Below are 18,649 nucleotides of genomic sequence, written 5' to 3' on the forward strand. Positions count from 1 at the left end.
AGGCACTGGCTTCGAGTCTCAGCACCACATATAAATAAATAGATAAAATAAAGGTCTATCAACAACTAAAAAAAAGAATCAAGAAACCAAACTCAGAGGCTAACTCCTATTCCTGCTCCACCCTGCCACCATCGTGACTGAGGATCAAACCCAGAGGTGTTCTACACTAAGCTGCATTCCCAGCTCTTTTCATTTCTATTTTGAGACAGGGCTGCCCACCTAAGTTACCCAGGATGACCCCAAACTTGTGACTCCTGCCTCTGTCTCCCAAGTAGTTGGGACTACGAGTGTGCACCTCCACATCTGGCTCCCACTCCTGGTCCAACGTAATTCCCAGCCCTCACCAGAAGCTGAAGTAGAAATAGCCTCTTGGGACACCAGAAACCATTCTTCCTGCCCACCCAAGTGAATAGTGCAGCTGGCAGAGGCTCCAGAAACAGCTTCCCCTGAGCTACCCTCACTCCACAGCTCTGTGCAAAAGCATACAGCTGGCTGTAATGTTTAAGACTGTCAAAGAGGCATGAAAGGCATGATGGCACAAACTTGTGATCCCAGCGACCCAGGAGGCTGAGGCAGGAAGATCGCAAGTAGAAGGCCAGTCTGGGCAACTTAGCAAGACCCTGTCTCAAAATAGAAATTAAAAAGGACTGTGGGTATAGCTCAGCAGATTGAACCCCTGGGTTCAATCTCCAGTACCAAAAAAAAAAAAAAAAGAAGAAGAAGAAGAATGTGAAAGGGAAGAAGGTTTGACTCAGAACCTCCTTTCCAACTTTTCTGGTGGGCCCCACAACAGCCTGCACCAAGTTCTAACAGATCCTGAACATAATCTGGGGTAGGTTCAGTCTCCCCAGAACATGGGCCTCACAAGGACCCACTCCCGTGTCGTGAATAGCCTACTCTGCTCCTGCACACTACCCAGGGCTACCTTCCTGCCAGCCCTAAGCTGCAATGGAGAGCATGTATCTGACAACTGATGTGGGTCTTGTGGATGCCCCTTCCTGGCCCACTTCGTCTGTCCACAGAAGGGCCAGTGCGTCATGACTCCACTGTCCGACTCCTACAGTGCACCAGATCCAAGAGCCACAGCTGGCTATGGCAACCCACCATGAGGCTTCCTCTGTATAATCCTGCACATCACTCTTTCTATGACATGTGAAGTCTGTGAAGTGCCTACTCAAAGCCTCTGCTCTGAACAGAGAACCTCCTTCCATGTGGCCAGGCCACCAGATTCAGAGATGCTCAGCACAGGCCTCTCCTGGCCCCATCCCATAGCCTGTGCCAACACTGCCATCTGCTGAGAGCGGTGCAGGAAGGGCCCAGACCAGATCCCACTCAGCTGCATGCCACCAGCAGGTGCAGGGCCCTGAGGCCACTGACCACTGGGGGGGCAGGGATCTCAGGGTGCAGTTACAGGACCCAGTCACCTGTTCGGTGGTCACTATGACACCTGTAGCCCTGGGATTCCAAAGGCATTTGTGCGGCCCAGCAACCTGAGGGCCGTAAGGGGCAAGCTACATGGAGCACAAATGCCTTTCGCAGCCTCGGCCTCCCTTCGCCTCCCAGGTTAGCTGTGCTCACAACCTGGCAGAAGCTGCCTCCTCTGCCAAGAACAATGGTAACAGCAGAGAGCCAGAGACACCGCCACTCTGCCTTCTCCTCAGGGCAGCTGCACTACCCAGCATACCCAGTCTCATGGCATAGGGCAAGGCAAAATTTAGAATTCAGGAACATCTAAATCAGCCAGACTCAAGATGAAGCCACTCCAGTGAGCCTACCCTGTGCACACAGCTTCCTACACGGCACTCCCTGAACAGCACAAAGGCTGGGCCCCTCGGAGCCAGCTCTGCAGGAGGAAAGAGCTGTGTGTGCATCTATGCATTCAGAAAGAGTGTGTCAGCTGGATGCTGCCACAGTCCCGAGCAGGCTGGACCAGCCATCTCAGGCAGGTACACCCTGGCACAGGTAAGGAGGATTAAATCCCTTTGGGAGGAAAAATGCCCACTGTCTCCACACTTTCCCAGATAGAGACAAGACCAAATGAACAAAAACCAAGCCATACACAGCCACAGAAGATCTGAACACAGAATACAGAGGGCTCTCATACAGCTGAGATGGAGAAATTCAGAAAAGAAAGGGATTCCGACAAGAAGGATCTATCTACAAATAAGCACTGAAATTACAAACATCTAAATAAAGGAAGGTCTAACATCTGTGTAACTGAAGTCCCAGAGAAGGAAGAGAGAGAGAATGGGACAGAAATGATGTTTAATAAGACACTACCCAAGATTTTTCCCAAACAGACCAAAAGATATCAAGTTACAAATTCTAGAAGCTCTACAAATAACAACCTGGGTAAACAGAAAAACATATCTAGGTACATCAGAATCTAGCCCCTGAAGCTGAAGACAAAGGGACTTCTTGTAAAGCAGGTGGTGATCAGAGACAGTGACCTTCACAGTACAAGAGGCCTCACAGGTAACCTCAACATGAATCAAGCAAGGCCAAGGAAAACAGAACAACAGCACAAAACACTAAAAAAGCAGAGCCGGACTTCCATGCCACCTGAAAACGTTTTTCAAAATTGAAGAAAAATAAAAGTCTTTTTTTTTTTTTTTTTTGGTCAGCAGACATACTAAAAGAAACACAAAAGAGGTTTATTCAGCGGAAGGAAAACAACACCAGGTCAAAGCACAGAAACATAGGTAGGAATGAAGAGCCCTGGAAAAGGCCAAAATTGGGTCAAGCTAAAGGAATCCTAACAGCTTACAGCAGCAGCAATGATGAAACAAGGGCATGGAGATTCTGCACTGCTTGGGAAAGAATGGCATTCTCCTTTAAGGTAGACACAAGTCAAGGACCAGGACACAATCTCCAGGGCAAGCACCAGGCTAATAACAAATAAATATGCGACCAAGGTATTTGGAAGAAAAACAGAATAATAAAAATTTGATTACCCTTAGAGGTGAGAAGAAAGGGGTGGAAGAAAAATTGGTACACAGAAAATATAAAAAGAAAACAGATTTAAACTAAATATACCAATAATCATATTAAACTTAAATGGATGAAATTCTCCAATTAAAATTAAAAAAAAGACCAAGTCGGATGCAGTGGCCTGTAAACCCAGTGACTCGGGAGGCTGAGACAGGAGGATCACAAGTTTGAAACCAGCCCCAGCAACTTCTCAAGACCCTTAGTAACTTAGCAAGACCCTGGCTCAATATAAAGAATACAAAGGGCTGGGGATGTGGCTCAGTGGTTAAGCATCCATAGGTTCAGTCCCCAGAACCCAAAATAAATTAAACCAAAATGCACAATTTATGCTTACAAAAGAACACATTCTGAATATGTCAAAAAGGACTGAACCGGGCTGGGGATATGGCTCAAGCGGTAGCACGCTCGGCTGGCATGCGTGCGGCCCGGGTTTGATCCTCAGCACCACATGCAGACAAAGATGTTGTGTCCGCCGAAAACTGGAAAAAAAAAAAGGACTGAACCAAGTAGAAAATGGTTAGTAACACCAACATACCAACATCAAACAAGGCAGATTCAAGGGGAAAGTAGTTGAGGGACATTATATCATGTTAAAGACTTGGCTCCCCCAGGGAGGTGCACAATCCTGGATTTGTACCTTCCCGCTAACACAGCCTCACACTATATGGAAACTTGACCAGATCAAAGGAGCAGTGGGAGACTCTACCCACCTCTTTCAGAACAGTGAGGGGTCAGTGAGAACATGCAGCATGGTGCACCAACTGGAGCCCAGGGCACTTAGGGGCACTTGCCAACTGCAGACACATGGACACCACCAGGTAGACTGCTTGCGGGGCTGCCAAGCACCTTTCAACAACCCGGAAAATGTGGGAATTATTCTGTTCTCAAAACCAATGAAATTACACTAGAAATTGATAATAAGCCATATCCTTCTAAAGACCTATGGATCCAAGAGGGACCAGCAAATGAAAATTAGAAAATTGTGGGGAGCCTGAGGCACCATGGGGATCTGAAAGATCACTGTAGTCTGGCGCGGTAGTGCCATGACTCGTGACTCGGTCTTTTCCCCCTCTCGGATAGCAAGGAGGTTCTCTTTGTGGGGCCTGCCCCTGGGGTTCAGCTACACACACCTATTCTTTTGTAATCCTACCCCTTTGCCCTGTTTGGGATAGAATGTTCCATGGAAACTCCCTCTGTGTATCCCGTTCTCTTGTTCTGCCTTTGGGTGTGGCCTGCCTACATGTCAACCTCCTGACAGCAGAACTGACCCCTTGCTTCATTTGAATGGCTTCTTCCCAATAAAAGGGTTCAGGACGTTCGCTACTTACTTAATGACCCAAAGAAAAAGGTATTTCTCTGTCTCTGTGTGGTTATTTCATGCAGCCAGACTCAAGATGAAGCCACTCCAGTGAGCCCACCTCAGTGTTTAGTCACAAGATGTGACAGAAAATATACTGAACTGAATGGTGATAAAAATATGACAAATGGAACTAAACTCTGCTTGAAAAATGTCATCTCGAAAGCTCATGTTAGAAAAGAAAGGCAAAAAAACAAAAACCTAAACATCTGTTTCAAGAAGCTGGAATAGTAAAAATTAAGCCCAAGGAAAGGGGAAGAAGGAAAGAGCCGCCATCCAGCAGCAAAGCCTAAGCACACAGCACAGGTTCTCTGCCACCAAGGGGACCCTGGAGCACGCTAGCACCAGCACATGGGAGCACCTAGTGTTCCCAAGACCAGCAGCATGAAGACACACAGCTCGGTCAAGGGAGATGCCCAGATAGGCAAACACAGAGGCAGAAGATTGCTTAAGGCTAGTGGCTTTTTATTTTATTTTATTGGTGGTGCTGGGGATTGAACCCGGGGCCTTGAGCATGCGAGGCAGGCACTCTACAAACTGAGCTATATATATATCCCCAGCCCAGCTTTCTATTTTTTATTTAGAGATATGATACCACTAAGTTGCTTAGGGTCTCACTAAGTTGCCCGGACTGGCCTTGAACCTGTGATCTTCCTGCCTCAGCCTCCTGAGCCACTGGGATTACAGGTGTGTGCCACCGTGCCAAGCCTGGGTTTCTTTTTGAGGTCAATTCTAAAATTGACATAATGATGGCTGCACAACTCTGGAAATGAACTAAAAAACCACTAAAATGTAGGCTTTAATGGGTGAATAGTACAATGTGTGAATTACAACTCAACAGAACTCTTAAGAAAAAAGAAAAAGATAAAAAACACTGACAACCCCCTAGCAAGATGGATAAAGAAAAAAGGCAAAATCCCCAGCTTCGAGCATGAAAGAAGTGAGAGCTCTACGACTGTTAGGGACACGGAGAGCATATCCAGGAGAGCGTATCCAGGGGCATCAAGGATGATGCCAGGCAGGCAGGACAGACGCCCTGCAGAGCACAACCCAACCCAAACAGAAACCAGAAAACACAGTCTGGATAATCCTAGGTCTGTGGGAGAAAGTGAATCCGGCGTAAAACCTTCCCACAAAGGAGACGAAGGCCCAGACGGCATCAGTGCCACCTTTCCGACAGTAAGGAACAAATTAGCTGGGTGGCACACGCCTGGGACCCCAGCCACATTGGAGGCCGAGGCAGAATGGCAGTTCCAGGCCAGCCTGGGCAACTTGGCAAGGCCATATCTCAAGATAAACTAGGAAGGGTGGGGGTGCGGCTCAGTGGTGGAGCATGAGAGCAAAGCCCTGCTTCCAACCCCAGGTCCACCAAAAAAACCAGAAGACGAAACACCTCATGGCCTGAACTACCCAGACAGCAGACACAGGCGCACCCAGCACCTCTGGAGCCCTGCTCCTGTGATAACCGCACTGACAAGGACGTCATGACACAAAGACAAGCACAAGGCCACTGCATGACCCACAGCACGAGATACTAGCAGGTGAGGCCCAGCCATGTGCAGAGGGGGCAACAGGACCATGGCTAGGTGCGAGAGGGTCGCTGTGACTTACATAATGACAATTAAAGGGGCCTATATGATCGTACCAATATGTACATGAGGTGTGTGTGATGAGGTATCTTTCATGACAAAAACGTGACATCTTTAACCTAGGAAAGAGCCACCTGCAAAACCCCAAAGCAGGCAATGGTGAGGAGCAGAAGCACCCCAGGGACAGCAGCACTGCACGGCAGTCCCGGGCACGCAGAAGACAGAGAGCAGACAATGGGTGAAGAACTGCAGTTCTTGTAGCCCCAGACACTTGGGAGGCTAAGGTAGGAGGATCATTAAGTTTGAGGCCAGCCTCAGCAACTGAGACAGACCCTGCCTCAAGATAAAAGTTTTAAAAAGGCATGGGATGTGGCTCAGTGATACAGCATATGTCTAGTACTGGCCTGGATTCAATCCTTGGTAGTGAAAAACAACAACGAAAAGTAAAGAACAAGTAGAGAAATAAAGGAGATCTGCTGACTGTTTGGATGAATTTCACCTCTCCCCAAAGATCTATAGACCCCACTCAATACCCCAGGTTCTTAGAGAAATCAATCGTCTGATTTGAAAATGTACACATAAGAAAAAAGGACCCCATGAGGCCAAGACGCCTCGAGGCAGAGCAGACCTGCACCTCATGCCACAGACACTGAGACATCCTGTGTGACGGTCGTTCTGAAATAATTTGGCATTGGCACTAAGCACGGGCACAGACTGAGAAAAGGGGCCAGATGTTGGCACCGGGCACATCTGCGAGGCTCACGGTGGTGAGGCAGGGAAAGGGTTAGCAGGGCAGGCAGGTCACCTGGCTCCTCCAGGTCAGGCCAGCTCCTGTGTACACAGGGAAGACCCGTCATGAGACACCTGCTCTCTGGGACCCAGACCCCCACCAAGAAGGGCCTCAGTAACCTGAGTGGGCCAGGGAGCGCATGAAGAGCAGTGGACACCTAGTGCCTGGCCAGGACTGGGTCGGGGCAGCTCCCTCAGCCATGGAGGTCCACATGAACCCCCAGACAGCAGCTGTTCCCAGGAGCCCCTCCCTGGGGGGCCCTCCTTAGGGAGCTCTGCCTGCTTGCTTTCTGCTACCCTAATAAACCCCGTCACTTTGCCCTCGCTCTCATGTCTCTGGGTTTCATTCTTCAAATTCATGGACTCAGAACCCACCCCACACTCCACGTTGCAACGGCAGCACCCCCACTGAGCAGTGGGACAGGAGCTTCTCTGCTGTGACTGGCACCATGTCATCTGCACACCTGGGCAGGAAGAGGCCTCCTTCCTCAGAAGGCAAGGACTTTTTTTTTCCAGTCTTTTTTTTTTTGGTGAAGTTCTTTTTTTTGGAACTCTGGGGGTCGAACCCAGGGCTTTGCCACTGAGCTACATCCCAGCCTGACAAGGACTTCTTAAATGGCGTGCAAAAACATTAACTATAAAGGAAAAGATGAATAATTGGGTTTTGTTAAATTGAAGAACTTCTGTTCCTCAAAAGATGCCACTGAGAGGTGAAAAGGCAATGGGAGTGCAGGGATGCTTGCCTAGGCCACATGGACTACGGGCCGCCGGCCACTACTACTGCAAACGCTCAGCTCTGGGGCAAAGCGCCCAACTGCAGGACCCAGGGTGGGCATACGGCCATTGTCAGTGAACACTGGCAGTCAGGATATACTGACCAGCAGGACAAAGTCCTGAGCCCACAGCTGGGCAAGCCAGAGACGTGCAGTCCTTTCTGTGCTGGCCTTTGCAAGCGTGACAGGGCAGGTGCTATGCCTGGTGGGTGGGGCTCCTCCACAGGCTACCATCCAACTGTACTGTCCACTTAGAAAATCTAAACCCACTATTCTTGAGGCGGCAGGCAGAAGGAAAAGCGAGAGGTGGTATGGGAGCCTGGCGGCAGGGAATGGGAGAGGGAGCCCTGAAGCACTCAACTGACCCAGAGCACAGGGCACTAGGAACACGATAAAAGTTGTCCGACCATGCCGAAGAAGGCCTTGAGCCACCTCAGGATCCTGTGCGTTCAGGTCAGCGGCAGGTTTGAGTCTTTGCTTCCGGGGCAAGCCCGGCCAGGCTGGCCTCAGGTGGGACTCGTCTCCTCTGGGGATTGGGGACTGGTAGTGGGGGCCAGCAGGTTGTGGAGCAGAGGGAAGGGTCATGTGTGCAAGACAAGAATGAAAGGCAGGCGGAAGAGGAAGGAGTGAGCTTGAAAGCCTACATCCGGCCCTTGTCCTTCCTGAACAAGAACTTCCTGTGTCTCGCCACCGTCCCAGGGCCATTCCTGCCCACAGCCTGGATAGAGTAATAGGAGAATCCCAGGTGCCTCTCCAGGACACCCGTTCCCTGCACAGTGAGCTCACAGCACAGGACTCCCCCAGGTCCCACTGAAGGTGGTATGGTGATGGGTCAGGTGGAAGGCACTGCTCCCCCTGGCTGAAAGGAGCACGCCCTGCAGGACCAGGCATCCCACTGGCAGTGCCAAGGGGGAGGAGGGGGCATGAGGATGGCAGTCTGACTCTGCACACCTCCCAGGGTGTGGCTCTCATGTGGAAGCCAAGCTGAGCCAGTCTGTGAGCCCAGCCAGACGGCCTCGCTGCAGGAGCGGCCAGGATGAAGAGTCATGCACGCTGTGGGCAGCGGGAAGGGAGAAGACAGAGAGCAGCGACAGACAGAGGTGCACCAGTACAAGCAGGACAGATGGGCAGGGTGCTGCCATCAACTTGAAAAGGAACAGAGAAGAGCGAGCCACACCTGTCTCCCCATCTTCCCCCAAAGCACCACCAAGACAGGGTAAACGGGGAAATGAGAGGTAGGCCACCAGACACAGCTTCTAGAAGTACTGAGGAGAGCAAGGCTGGAAGGTGGGGCCCAGCTAGGCCACTACAGCCCAGAGGGGCTGGGACGCTGGCCTCAGTGCAAGGCCCAGCCTGGGGGCACAAATGCCATCTTTAGCAGGGTCGTGAAGTGAAAGCAACATGCTCCCCAACTGTGCAGCGGCTTCCACTTCACCTGCAGAGCTATGTGACTGTTACCACTGCCTGGACACATCTCCATGGTTCATCCCGTACTTCATCTTCATGGCTCACGACGCTCCTGGTACAGATACACTGCACCTGGCTGATCATTCACCAAGAGGATGCTTCGGATGGTCCCAGATCTTGGCTACTGTCAACACTACAGTATTTGCACTATGTGGACACAGGCTTTTGTCTCAAGTAACACCTGGGAGTGGGCTACTGTGTCCGTGGTGACTGGGAACCTCAGGAGGCGTGGCCTCCCAGAGCACCACACACTGCCCCTCCCACCAGCAGCACACAAGGCACAGAGCCACACTTTACCTCAGGCTGCAGGACACTTGCCTGTTCTGCTGGTCTCTATCACCTCACCCCGAGCTGCTCACTTTCCAGAGCAGTCAAGGATGCGTTTTCTGCACAGGGCAAGAGGAGGGTTGGGGTGGCACGCACATACACACCTAGATGCCCCCAGGCTTTTGCAGTGTCCAGGCTGGCCACCCTAGGGTCCTGCTTCCTAGCCTCTGCACAGTGGTGCTGCTGCTCCTGCCTCCAGGCTAGGAGTCTTCTCAGCACAGGGTCTCCAGAGGTGCTCAGCCCTGGCAGAGGCAGGGCTATGGCAAAGTAGTCATGCAGGCTGGTCTCTGCTCCTAACGTGCGCAAGGACTGTCTGGGTGTTCACATCATCCCTTAAAGCAATTACGCTTTATACCCCGTGGAGAGTGGTGACTTGGATCATGGTCTCTGCCTCATGGCTATTACTGCACTTATGCTGGGAACTTCCTGTGCAAAAGGTACAGGACAAGATTGCCCAGTTACCATGGTGATGTCCTGCCTGAGGAGGTCCTATGCAAGTCATGGAACTATCAGTCTTGACCCTGAATTCAGACACCAGCTGGTAGAGATAGAGAATTACTAGTGCAACAAGATAATTATAATTGCTTGCCAGTACTTAGACCTTCAAGACTGCCTGCTTTGAAGAAATTTTCTCACAGAAACTTTCTCACAGGTTTTGATGATAAAACCTATATAACGAATGTGCTGAGCTGGCTCTGGGTCATTGTTCCTCCATCTGAGGATGGTGTTCCACCTGGTCCCAGCTTTAGCTCTATAAGTGTTTGTCTTTCTTAATCCCCCATTGCTCTTCAACGGTTTCTAAGATTCAAAGGTTTCTAAGTGGGTTGCAACAATACACTGCGAGCTAAAATGATAAATTTCCAGCTTTTAAAAGGACATTTTAAGGACAGATTCTGAAATTTGCTGGGCAGGTAGTGCATGTCTACAATCCTAATAACTCAGGAGGCTGAGGCAGGAGGATCACAAGTTCTAGGCCAGCCTGGGCAACTTAGCAAGACCTTGTCTCAAAATAAAAACTAAAAGGTATGCATATAGCTCAGTGGTAGAGCAACCCCAGGTTCAATCCCTAGTACTAAAAAAAAGGTTCTGAAATTGAAGTTTGCCCAATCAGAAACAAGCCACACATCTACCAGAAGGGCATCCTCCTCACCCTGGAGCGGACTAGGGGACCACCACTGACAAGTAGGCCAGAAGATGCCACACCTGTGGAGTGTGGGCTGGGAAAGAAGAGCTCCTCAGAGCACCAGAGAGCTCCCAGAAGCAAGAAACACGAAGGCTGCCAGAAGGTGGGGCCTAGGCACCACCCCAAAGCAAAAGGATGCATAAGTGGAAGAGAGGGAGAGCACCGGAGGCCTGCAGTGGGGCAGGTGCAGTGAGCACAGGAGACTCCAGGCAAGTCCAGGCCCAAAAGCAGTCAGACGGAGGTGCCCAGGGGTCACACCCCTGAAGACAAGCAGAAGATGCTCAGGCCTATGGGGCGAAGCAAAATAGTCACACCAAGAGTCAGGGCTCAGTGGGGCACCAGTGCAGGCTGGGAATACTGGAGCAAGGCACTGGGCAGCACCATGTGGCCTGTGGGACACATTTGTCACTGAAATTCTGTACTCCATCATTTTCACAGGCTCAGAGCTCAAAGCAGATCCTTTCTAGGGAGCCTTCAGAGAAAATGCCCTGCAAAATGAGGAGAGCATGACCAGGGACCCAAGGAAAGAGAAGAATCCCCAAAAGGCATTGCGTGGCAGACAGTACAGGATGGGGAGGTTGAGGTGCCCTGGTTTCTTCAGGACCAATGACTAGACTTCCCAATGCACATGTGCATGTGCAGAGGTCAGGACCAGGTGCCTGCGAGGAGAAGGAGCGGGGCCAGCAAACACTGCAGGCCACCCCCTTCCTCCTCCAGCCCCAAGTCTGCAGGGACAACAAGCCCAGTCTGGTTAATCTAATTTGGCAGCAACACTCCACCTCCTTAAACCAGAGGAAGACACCAAAAATGGCACCCAAGTACAAGTAAGTTCAAGATCAGAAGAAAATTCAGGGCATGGTTTCCAGGAGTCGGCAGAACGCTGGCTCCCCTGACTGCAAAAGAACAGGCATCTTGCTTCCTGGTCCCTCAATTCAGTAAAAGAAAGCCTGGGGTCAACTGAGAATGGTGATCCAATGAGGTTATCTGCCAGTTAATACCAGCATCAAGTTCTTGCAACTACTGAATCATCCAAGGAAAGCAACCAAGAACCAGCATGGAGTCTTCTGGGGGGCTCCCTGGACAAAGGATACGTGGTGTGCCCTCTGTCCGGCAAACCAGGTAGAGGCAGGCAGCAATCACGTGGGCCATCTTCCGGCCTCGGGTCAGGTGCTTGCTCACGGCCATCTTGAAGAAGTTGAAGGCTGTGTCTAGGCAGTGCTGGTTCAGCTGCAGTTGGCTCCCCAGATGGTGGATGTGGCGCCTCCCTAGGACACAATAGCAGTGACTTACCAAGATGCTGCCACTCAAAACAACTCTGGTTAAAAAGAAGCATCACGTAACCACCTTAGCAATTTAAGAGTAATCAGATTCGACCTTTTCCTAGTAAGTTTTAAATTCACTTTGTGTGGATGTGTCTATATATGGACACTGTAAAGGGAATTTCCTATGGTTTTCATATTGGTGAAATCCTATTTCCAGCCCTGAGCGGTAGCTGTGAAGAGGCTCCCTGGGTGTCCCACAGGTTCAGCCTGGTACTACTTCCTGACTGCCTATGCCCTGAGGTGGAAATACCCCTTCTCCCACAGCCACGTGCCCAAGCACCATCTCCACCCCACAGCACTGGCTGACTGGCTAGAGGAGAGAGCAGAGAGAGGGACAGCCCAACAAGCCGACCTTCCACACTGCAAAGGGAGGATGGCACTTGGTACACCAGGCAGCACTGAGTGTCCCAGGGCTCACAGAGCTGCAAGGCCACGACAGGGCCACACCCCTTTCAAAAGCAGGGCTTCCCTAAGTGCTGTGGGCTAAGAGAGAGGGAACAGAGTACTGCCTCATGGGCAGGAAAACAGCAGGGCCTCCTGTACATCCATGAAAATGCAGAGGTCCAGAGGCCAGCAGCAGAGGGTCCTGAGGTCAGCCCAACACAGGCCTCACGTCTACAGTGTGGGCATGTGGGGAGGCCCCCTGGGGCATCCAGAATATGTGTGGGCAGAACAAGATTAGGACAGCAAGAAGAACTGCCACCCCTGAGATCTCCAGTCCCACCAGGGTCCTCTAGCCCCCAGACCACTCCTCCTGGGACACCCCAAACAGCCTCCACTTCGCCCACAAAAGTTAAATACTCGCTGCCTGATTTCTCTAATAAGGATGTGCTGCTGGCATGCTGCTCATAGCAGAACTTCACTAACAATGACAGCCGGCCAAAGGTGGGCACCTGGTGAGCCACGCCCAGGAAAGCCACAGCTGGGGCGGGTGGCCTGGCAAGTCAGGGATGAGCCTCACCCTGCCTCAGGAAGCCCCGCCCTGCTGAGACCCCAGCACCTTGAGCCCCTCAGCTCAAAGGGCTCCTGTTGCAGAGGGCTAGTCACTGTGCCCTGAGGCCTGGGCAGAGGCAAGATCCTGGCCAGCTGGTCAGAAAGACAGCAGTTCTGACAACCACCTCCCATTAGTGTGCACAGGCTCACAGATGCAGGAGCACAGATTGATCCCCACACTCCGTGGCCCCTCGAGGCTCAAGGGTAAACAGTTCAGCTGGGGGGTTTCTCCTTCACAGGTTCTTTCCCAACACAGAGGGCCCTGGTCCCCATAGTATAATCTCAGGAGGTTGTGCCCTTATGAAAGGGACCCCAACCCCACCCTCCCCCACATGAGGAACCCAGTGAGAAGGCACCATTGGGGACCAGGAAGCAGGCTTGGCCAGACACTGACTCTGTCAGGGCCTGGGTCCTGGACATCCAGCTTCCTGGGCTGCAGAACTGCACCTATGCTGTCTAAGCCCCAGCTGTGGTCTATTTGTTTTAAACTCACGGAGCTGGGACATAAGATTGCTGTAGTAAGCAACTTGTTAACATCTGTATGTGATATATTCAAATGCTGAAAAAGTTTCCACTTAAAGCCTGCAATTCAGAGTTGTGAAACCATCAGCACAATTCAATACATTTTTCAGCACCCAAATAGAACACCCTACTCCACTAAGTACTAACTCCCTACTCCACTGAGTACCTAGAGTTAGGTACTAACGCCCTACTCCACTCCTGACTAATCTTTAATTCATGAATTCAGTGAGTACCACTAGTAGAGTCAATTAGTCACAAGCCTTCAACATGCACATTATGTAAACATAAAAAGACCCTGTGAGTAAACACACACTCCTAAAACAGTTCCCAGAACCTGCATAGTGGTACACACCAGGCAACTTGGGAGGCTGGGGCAGGAGCACCATAGGGCCAGCCTCAGTAGCTTAGCAAGGCCTGGTCTCAAAAAAAAATAAAAATAAAAAAAAATAAGGGCTAGGTGCAGCTCATGGTAGAACAACACCCCTGGGTTCAATGCCCAGTACCTGAAAAAAAGAAGAAGAAAAAAAAAAACAGTTACTAATAAGCTGCCACAGCCCACTCTCCTTGGGCTTCTTCCCAGTGAGTGAATCTTACAGTAAACCCACTAGCACAGGGCGCCCTTGAAACTTGGACACTTTGGAAAAATGAAGTTGTCTCCCCCCCTACCCCCGGAGCCAGCAGCCAAGCACAACTCCGGAACTGCAGACCCTCAGACCCAGGACAGGAACCCCACACCCCAGGCTCCTATGCTGCTGCCTCCAAGCCTGCAGCCTCCACAGGGAGGCTCCCCTCAACTGTATCTACAGGAGGTGCCACAGAGCCTGCAGAAGCAATGGGCTCCGCTCAAGACTGGCATTCACATGCATTGAACTGACATGTGAGGCACCTCAGCACCACATAAAATAAATAAATAAAGGTATTGTGTCCACCTATAACTAAAATAATAATAAGAAGAAAAAGACAACAAGCTAAAGAATGAAAAGAGAAGCAACTGATGGAAGATTCAAAATATGCACATCCAACAGAGGACTTGAGCCTGGACTAAAGGACTTCTACAAATCAGCAAGACAATGACAGCTTCTGGCAGCCTTCTGTTTCTCGCTTGCTTCCGGGAGCTCTCTGGTGCTCTGAGGAGCTCTCCTTTCCCAGCCCACACTCCACAGGTGTGGCATCTTCTGGCCCACTTGTCAGCGGTGGTCCTCTAGTCCGCTCCAGGGTGAGGAGGATGCCTTCTGGTAGATGTGTGGCTTGTTTCTGATTGGGCAAACTTCAATTTCAGAACCTTTTTTTTGGTACTAGGGATTGAACCTGGGGTTGCTCTACCACTGAGCTATATGCATACCTTTTGGTTTTTTGTTTTGAGACAGGAGCCTAGGCACCACCCCAAAGCAAAAAGATGCATAAGTGGAAGAGAGGGAGAGCACCCAGGCCTGCAGTCAGGAAGAATCAACTTCCCTGGCAGAGTCATGCACAGACCACCAGAGGGGACACCAATCCTGAAACACACGAAGAGAGTAAGTAAAAAGACAGCCCTGGGGCTGGAGTGGAGTCCAGGAGGGGCAGGGCTTGCCCAGCACACGTGAAGCCCTGGACTTGGTCCCTAGCCCCAAACCAAAACCAAAGACCCAGTACTAGAAAATTTAAAATATGATAATTAAGACATTTTTTGTTGTTTTGTAAAAATATTTTTTTAGTTGTAGTTGGACACAATACCTTTATTTTTTTGTTAAATATTTATTTTTTAGTTTTAGGTGGACACAATATCTTTTTTTTTTTTAAGAGAGAGAGAGAGAATTTTTAATATTTATTTTTTAGTTTTCGGCGGACACAACATCTTTGTTTTTTGTTTTTTTGTTTTTTTTGGTATGTGGTGCTGAGGATCGAACCTGGGCCGCACGCATGCCAGGCGAGCGTGCTACCGCTTAAGCCATATCCCCAGCCCGACACAATATCTTTATTTTATTTTTATGTGGTGCTGAGGATTGAACCCAGTGCCTCAAGCATGCCAGGTGAGCGCTCTACCTCTGAGCCAAACCCCAGCGCACAATACCTTTATTTTATTTACTTGTTTTTATGTGGTGCTGAGGATTGAACCCAGTGCCTCACACGTGCCAGGCGAACGCTCTATGCTGAGCCCCAGCCCCAGCCCCAAGACATTTTTAACCAAAAAATAACAGATCAGCAGAATGGCGCAGGCAAAGGCAGAAAAGTGAACTGGGAGCTAGAGCAGGGGTCTTCTCAGGGAGGAGCTAGATGCTGCTACAAAACAGACAATGTAAAAACTGACAGAACAGGGAAGAGACACCTCCCAACAGAACCCTGGTAGGAGGAGGAGAGGCAGGCACCATCCAGCCTCATGCAGCTCCTGCCCCATGCCTACAAGTGCCAGGCGAACACAACTCTGGAGCGAGCTCAACCCTCCCAGCGCTAGTTCAGCACTACACAACATCCTTTGGAGGACAGAGGATGGAGGGCACTGGTGATCACCTAAGCAGGTGCCAAAACCATTGTCACTGGAGAGAAGTGACATTGGCATCAGACATCCTGATGTGAGCAGAGAAGGGCACCCCACAAATCCACAGCCCTGGGAAAGCATCAAACCCAAACAGAGCAACCTTCCACACATGCCTGACTACGACTCCCAGTGTGCTCAGACCAGGAGGAAACAGACAGAGAGCAGCCACAGATCAAGGGGGGCCCCAGGCTCATACCAGCTCTGGCAGAAAACAGAAAGAAGCGGGGAATAAGAAGAATGGGGGAACTTTGGATTGGGTGGAGAGGGGCGAGGGAAGGGGCATGGGGATAGGAAAGATGGTGGACTGAGACAGATATCATCACCCAAGGTACGTGTATGACTGCTCGATTGGTGTCACTCCACGTCGTGTACAACCAGAGAAATGAGAAGCTGTGCTCCATTTGTGCACAGTGAGTCAAAATGCACTCTGCCGTCACATGTAACTAATTAGAACAGATAATGAAAGGCAGTGTCTTCCATGGCCTTGGCCCCCCGAACCCTGAACAGACCATGGGAATCCAACCCCAGCAGTGCACACTGACAGCGCAGCAGGGTGTGTGGCTCGCAGTGCAGCAGCCTCCATGCACATGGCCCCACTGCAGCACCACACCAAGCACAAAACGTGCCACAGCCCAGGGGCTACTTACTCCAGAACCCAGGTGACTTCAACAGCCACAAATCAATGGAATTCACCACATCAGCAAAATAAACAAAAAATAACATAGCCATCTCCATAGGTACAAAGAAGAACAAGGCAAAGCAACACCATTCCTAATAACAAGATATTGAACATTTCACAATGAGGTCATGAATGAAACACTTCTACTCAACACTATCCTAGAGAGTCTAGAACAGTAATAAAAGGTATAATAATGCATTGAGAGTAAAAAAGAGGAAAGGTGGAAAGGAAGAGACAACAATGTACACTCACAGACCTTGTTCTTGTTAAGGTAGAACACGCTAAGGGGTCAATGTAGTCATTCTTTACTATTTGACTTACAGATTCAATGTAATCCCAGGCAAAATCTGGACAGGCTTTTTTTCAGAAATCAACCAGCTGATTCTAAAATTTATGTAGAAATGCAAATTAGGGCTGGGGCTGTGACTCAGCGGTAGAGCGCTCGCTTATCATGTGCGAGGCCTTGGGTTTGAGTCTCAGCACCACATAAAAATAAATAAACAAAATAAAGATATAAAAAAAATTCCCTTTAAAAAAAAAAGAAAGAAGAAATGCAAATTAGCAGAAATAGCCAAAACAACAAGCAAAGAACAGCAGAAGGAGCTAAAGCACAGGAATCTGAGGACACAGCAGAGGCCTGTGAGACTGACAGTCAGAAGACACAGTGACGTCACCAGAGTCTGCACAGACTCCCACACACTGCCAAGACAGTGGCTCGGGGGAGACAGCTATTCTGATATAGGGTGCTGGAAAAACTGCATCTTCATAACTGGAATGTGAACTTCAGCCCCAGCTTCACCATACATAAAAGACTACTTTCAGGCTTTTCAGAAACCTAAACATCAAATTTAAAACAATAAACTTCGTGTGTGTGGTACTGGGGATTGAACTCAGGCCCTCGCACATGCTGGGTAAGCACCTGACCATTGAACCACACTCCAGCTCAAAATCTAAAACAGTGAAGCTTCCAGATGAAAACAGGAGAGTAAATTCACACCTAGGGCAGGTAAGAATTTCTAACAAGTCATCAAAAGCCCTAACCATAAAAAAACAAACTCAAACTTCATTAAAATTTAAAATTTTATTGAAAAAAATTTTTTTTAAATTTTGTGTTCATGGGGCTGGGGATGTGGCTCAAGCAGTAGTGCGCTCGCCTGGCATGTGTGCGGCCTGGGTTCGATCCTCAGCACCACATACAAACAAAGATGTTGTGTTTGCTGAAAACTAAAAAACAAATTAAAAATTTTTTAAAATAAATAAATAAATAAATAATAAAATTTTTTGTTCATCAAAAGATAACAAGGTAGGGGCTAAGATTGTGGCTCAGTGGTAGAGTGCTCTCCTTGCACATGTGAGGCACTGAGTTCAACCCTCAGCACCATACAAAATAAATAAATAAATAAATAAATAAATAAATAAATAAATAAATAAATTGTGTCCATCTATAACTAAAGCAGTAGTAATAATAATAATTATAATAATAAATAACCTAAAGAATGAAAAAAGAAACTATAGATAGAAGATTCAAAATATGCACATCCAATAGAGGACTTGAGCTCAGAATAAAGGACTTCTACAAATCAGCAAGACAATGACAACCCAATTTTTAAAAAATGTGCAAAATCATTAATGGGTACTTCACACTCAGAGGATGTCCAGAGGGCCAGAAAGCATAAGCAAAGGTAGTCAGCTGGACTCAGAGAGTCCCCCCAATCCTGCACTCCCACACCCCACCTGCTGTGCCAGGGCAAGGCTCCCAGATGCTGTGGAAAAGTGGCCTGGCCCTGTCCAATAAAGATAAGCACACACCTGCACCAGGACCAAAACCTCATTCACAGGTGTGTTCCTGAGAGAAGCCAGTCCTACGTCCACCAAAGGACTGTGCATAGGAATGTGACAGCAGTATGACAGGAACAGCCAAAACAGGAAACTGCATGTCCCTCATGAGGAAAACAAGGCCAACTATGGCACAGTCACATCTAAAATGCTACATAGCAATAAAAAAAAAAAAAAAAAAAAAAAAAACTACTTATATACTTTAAAACAGTATGTTCTTGAATGGCCAAAACCCAGACCCCTACTACAGTGAGTACTGCTGAGGTGCAGAGCCCTAGAAACCCTTCCTCGCTGCTGGCAGGAATG

General features: G+C 49.3%; 1 protein-coding gene across 2 annotated transcripts in view; it reads right to left on the minus strand.

Moving 5' to 3' along the window:
• The window catches only part of BRF1 (BRF1 general transcription factor IIIB subunit), a 64,887-nt gene that overhangs the window by 33,939 nt on the left and 12,299 nt on the right, over positions 1–18,649 (minus strand). Inside the window, exon 4 of one of the 2 annotated variants that reach the window (XM_081288932.1) lies at positions 11,568–11,741. The exons of the other annotated variant lie outside the window; for it this stretch is intronic. Coding sequence (XP_081145058.1) covers positions 11,568–11,741 — 174 coding nt within the window. The remainder of the gene's footprint in view (positions 1–11,567; positions 11,742–18,649) is intronic. 2 annotated transcript variants of the gene reach the window in all.

Source organism: Spermophilus citellus, assembly GCF_964194105.1.
Source record: "Spermophilus citellus genome assembly, chromosome: 4".
Classification (NCBI taxonomy): domain Eukaryota; kingdom Metazoa; phylum Chordata; class Mammalia; order Rodentia; family Sciuridae; genus Spermophilus; species Spermophilus citellus.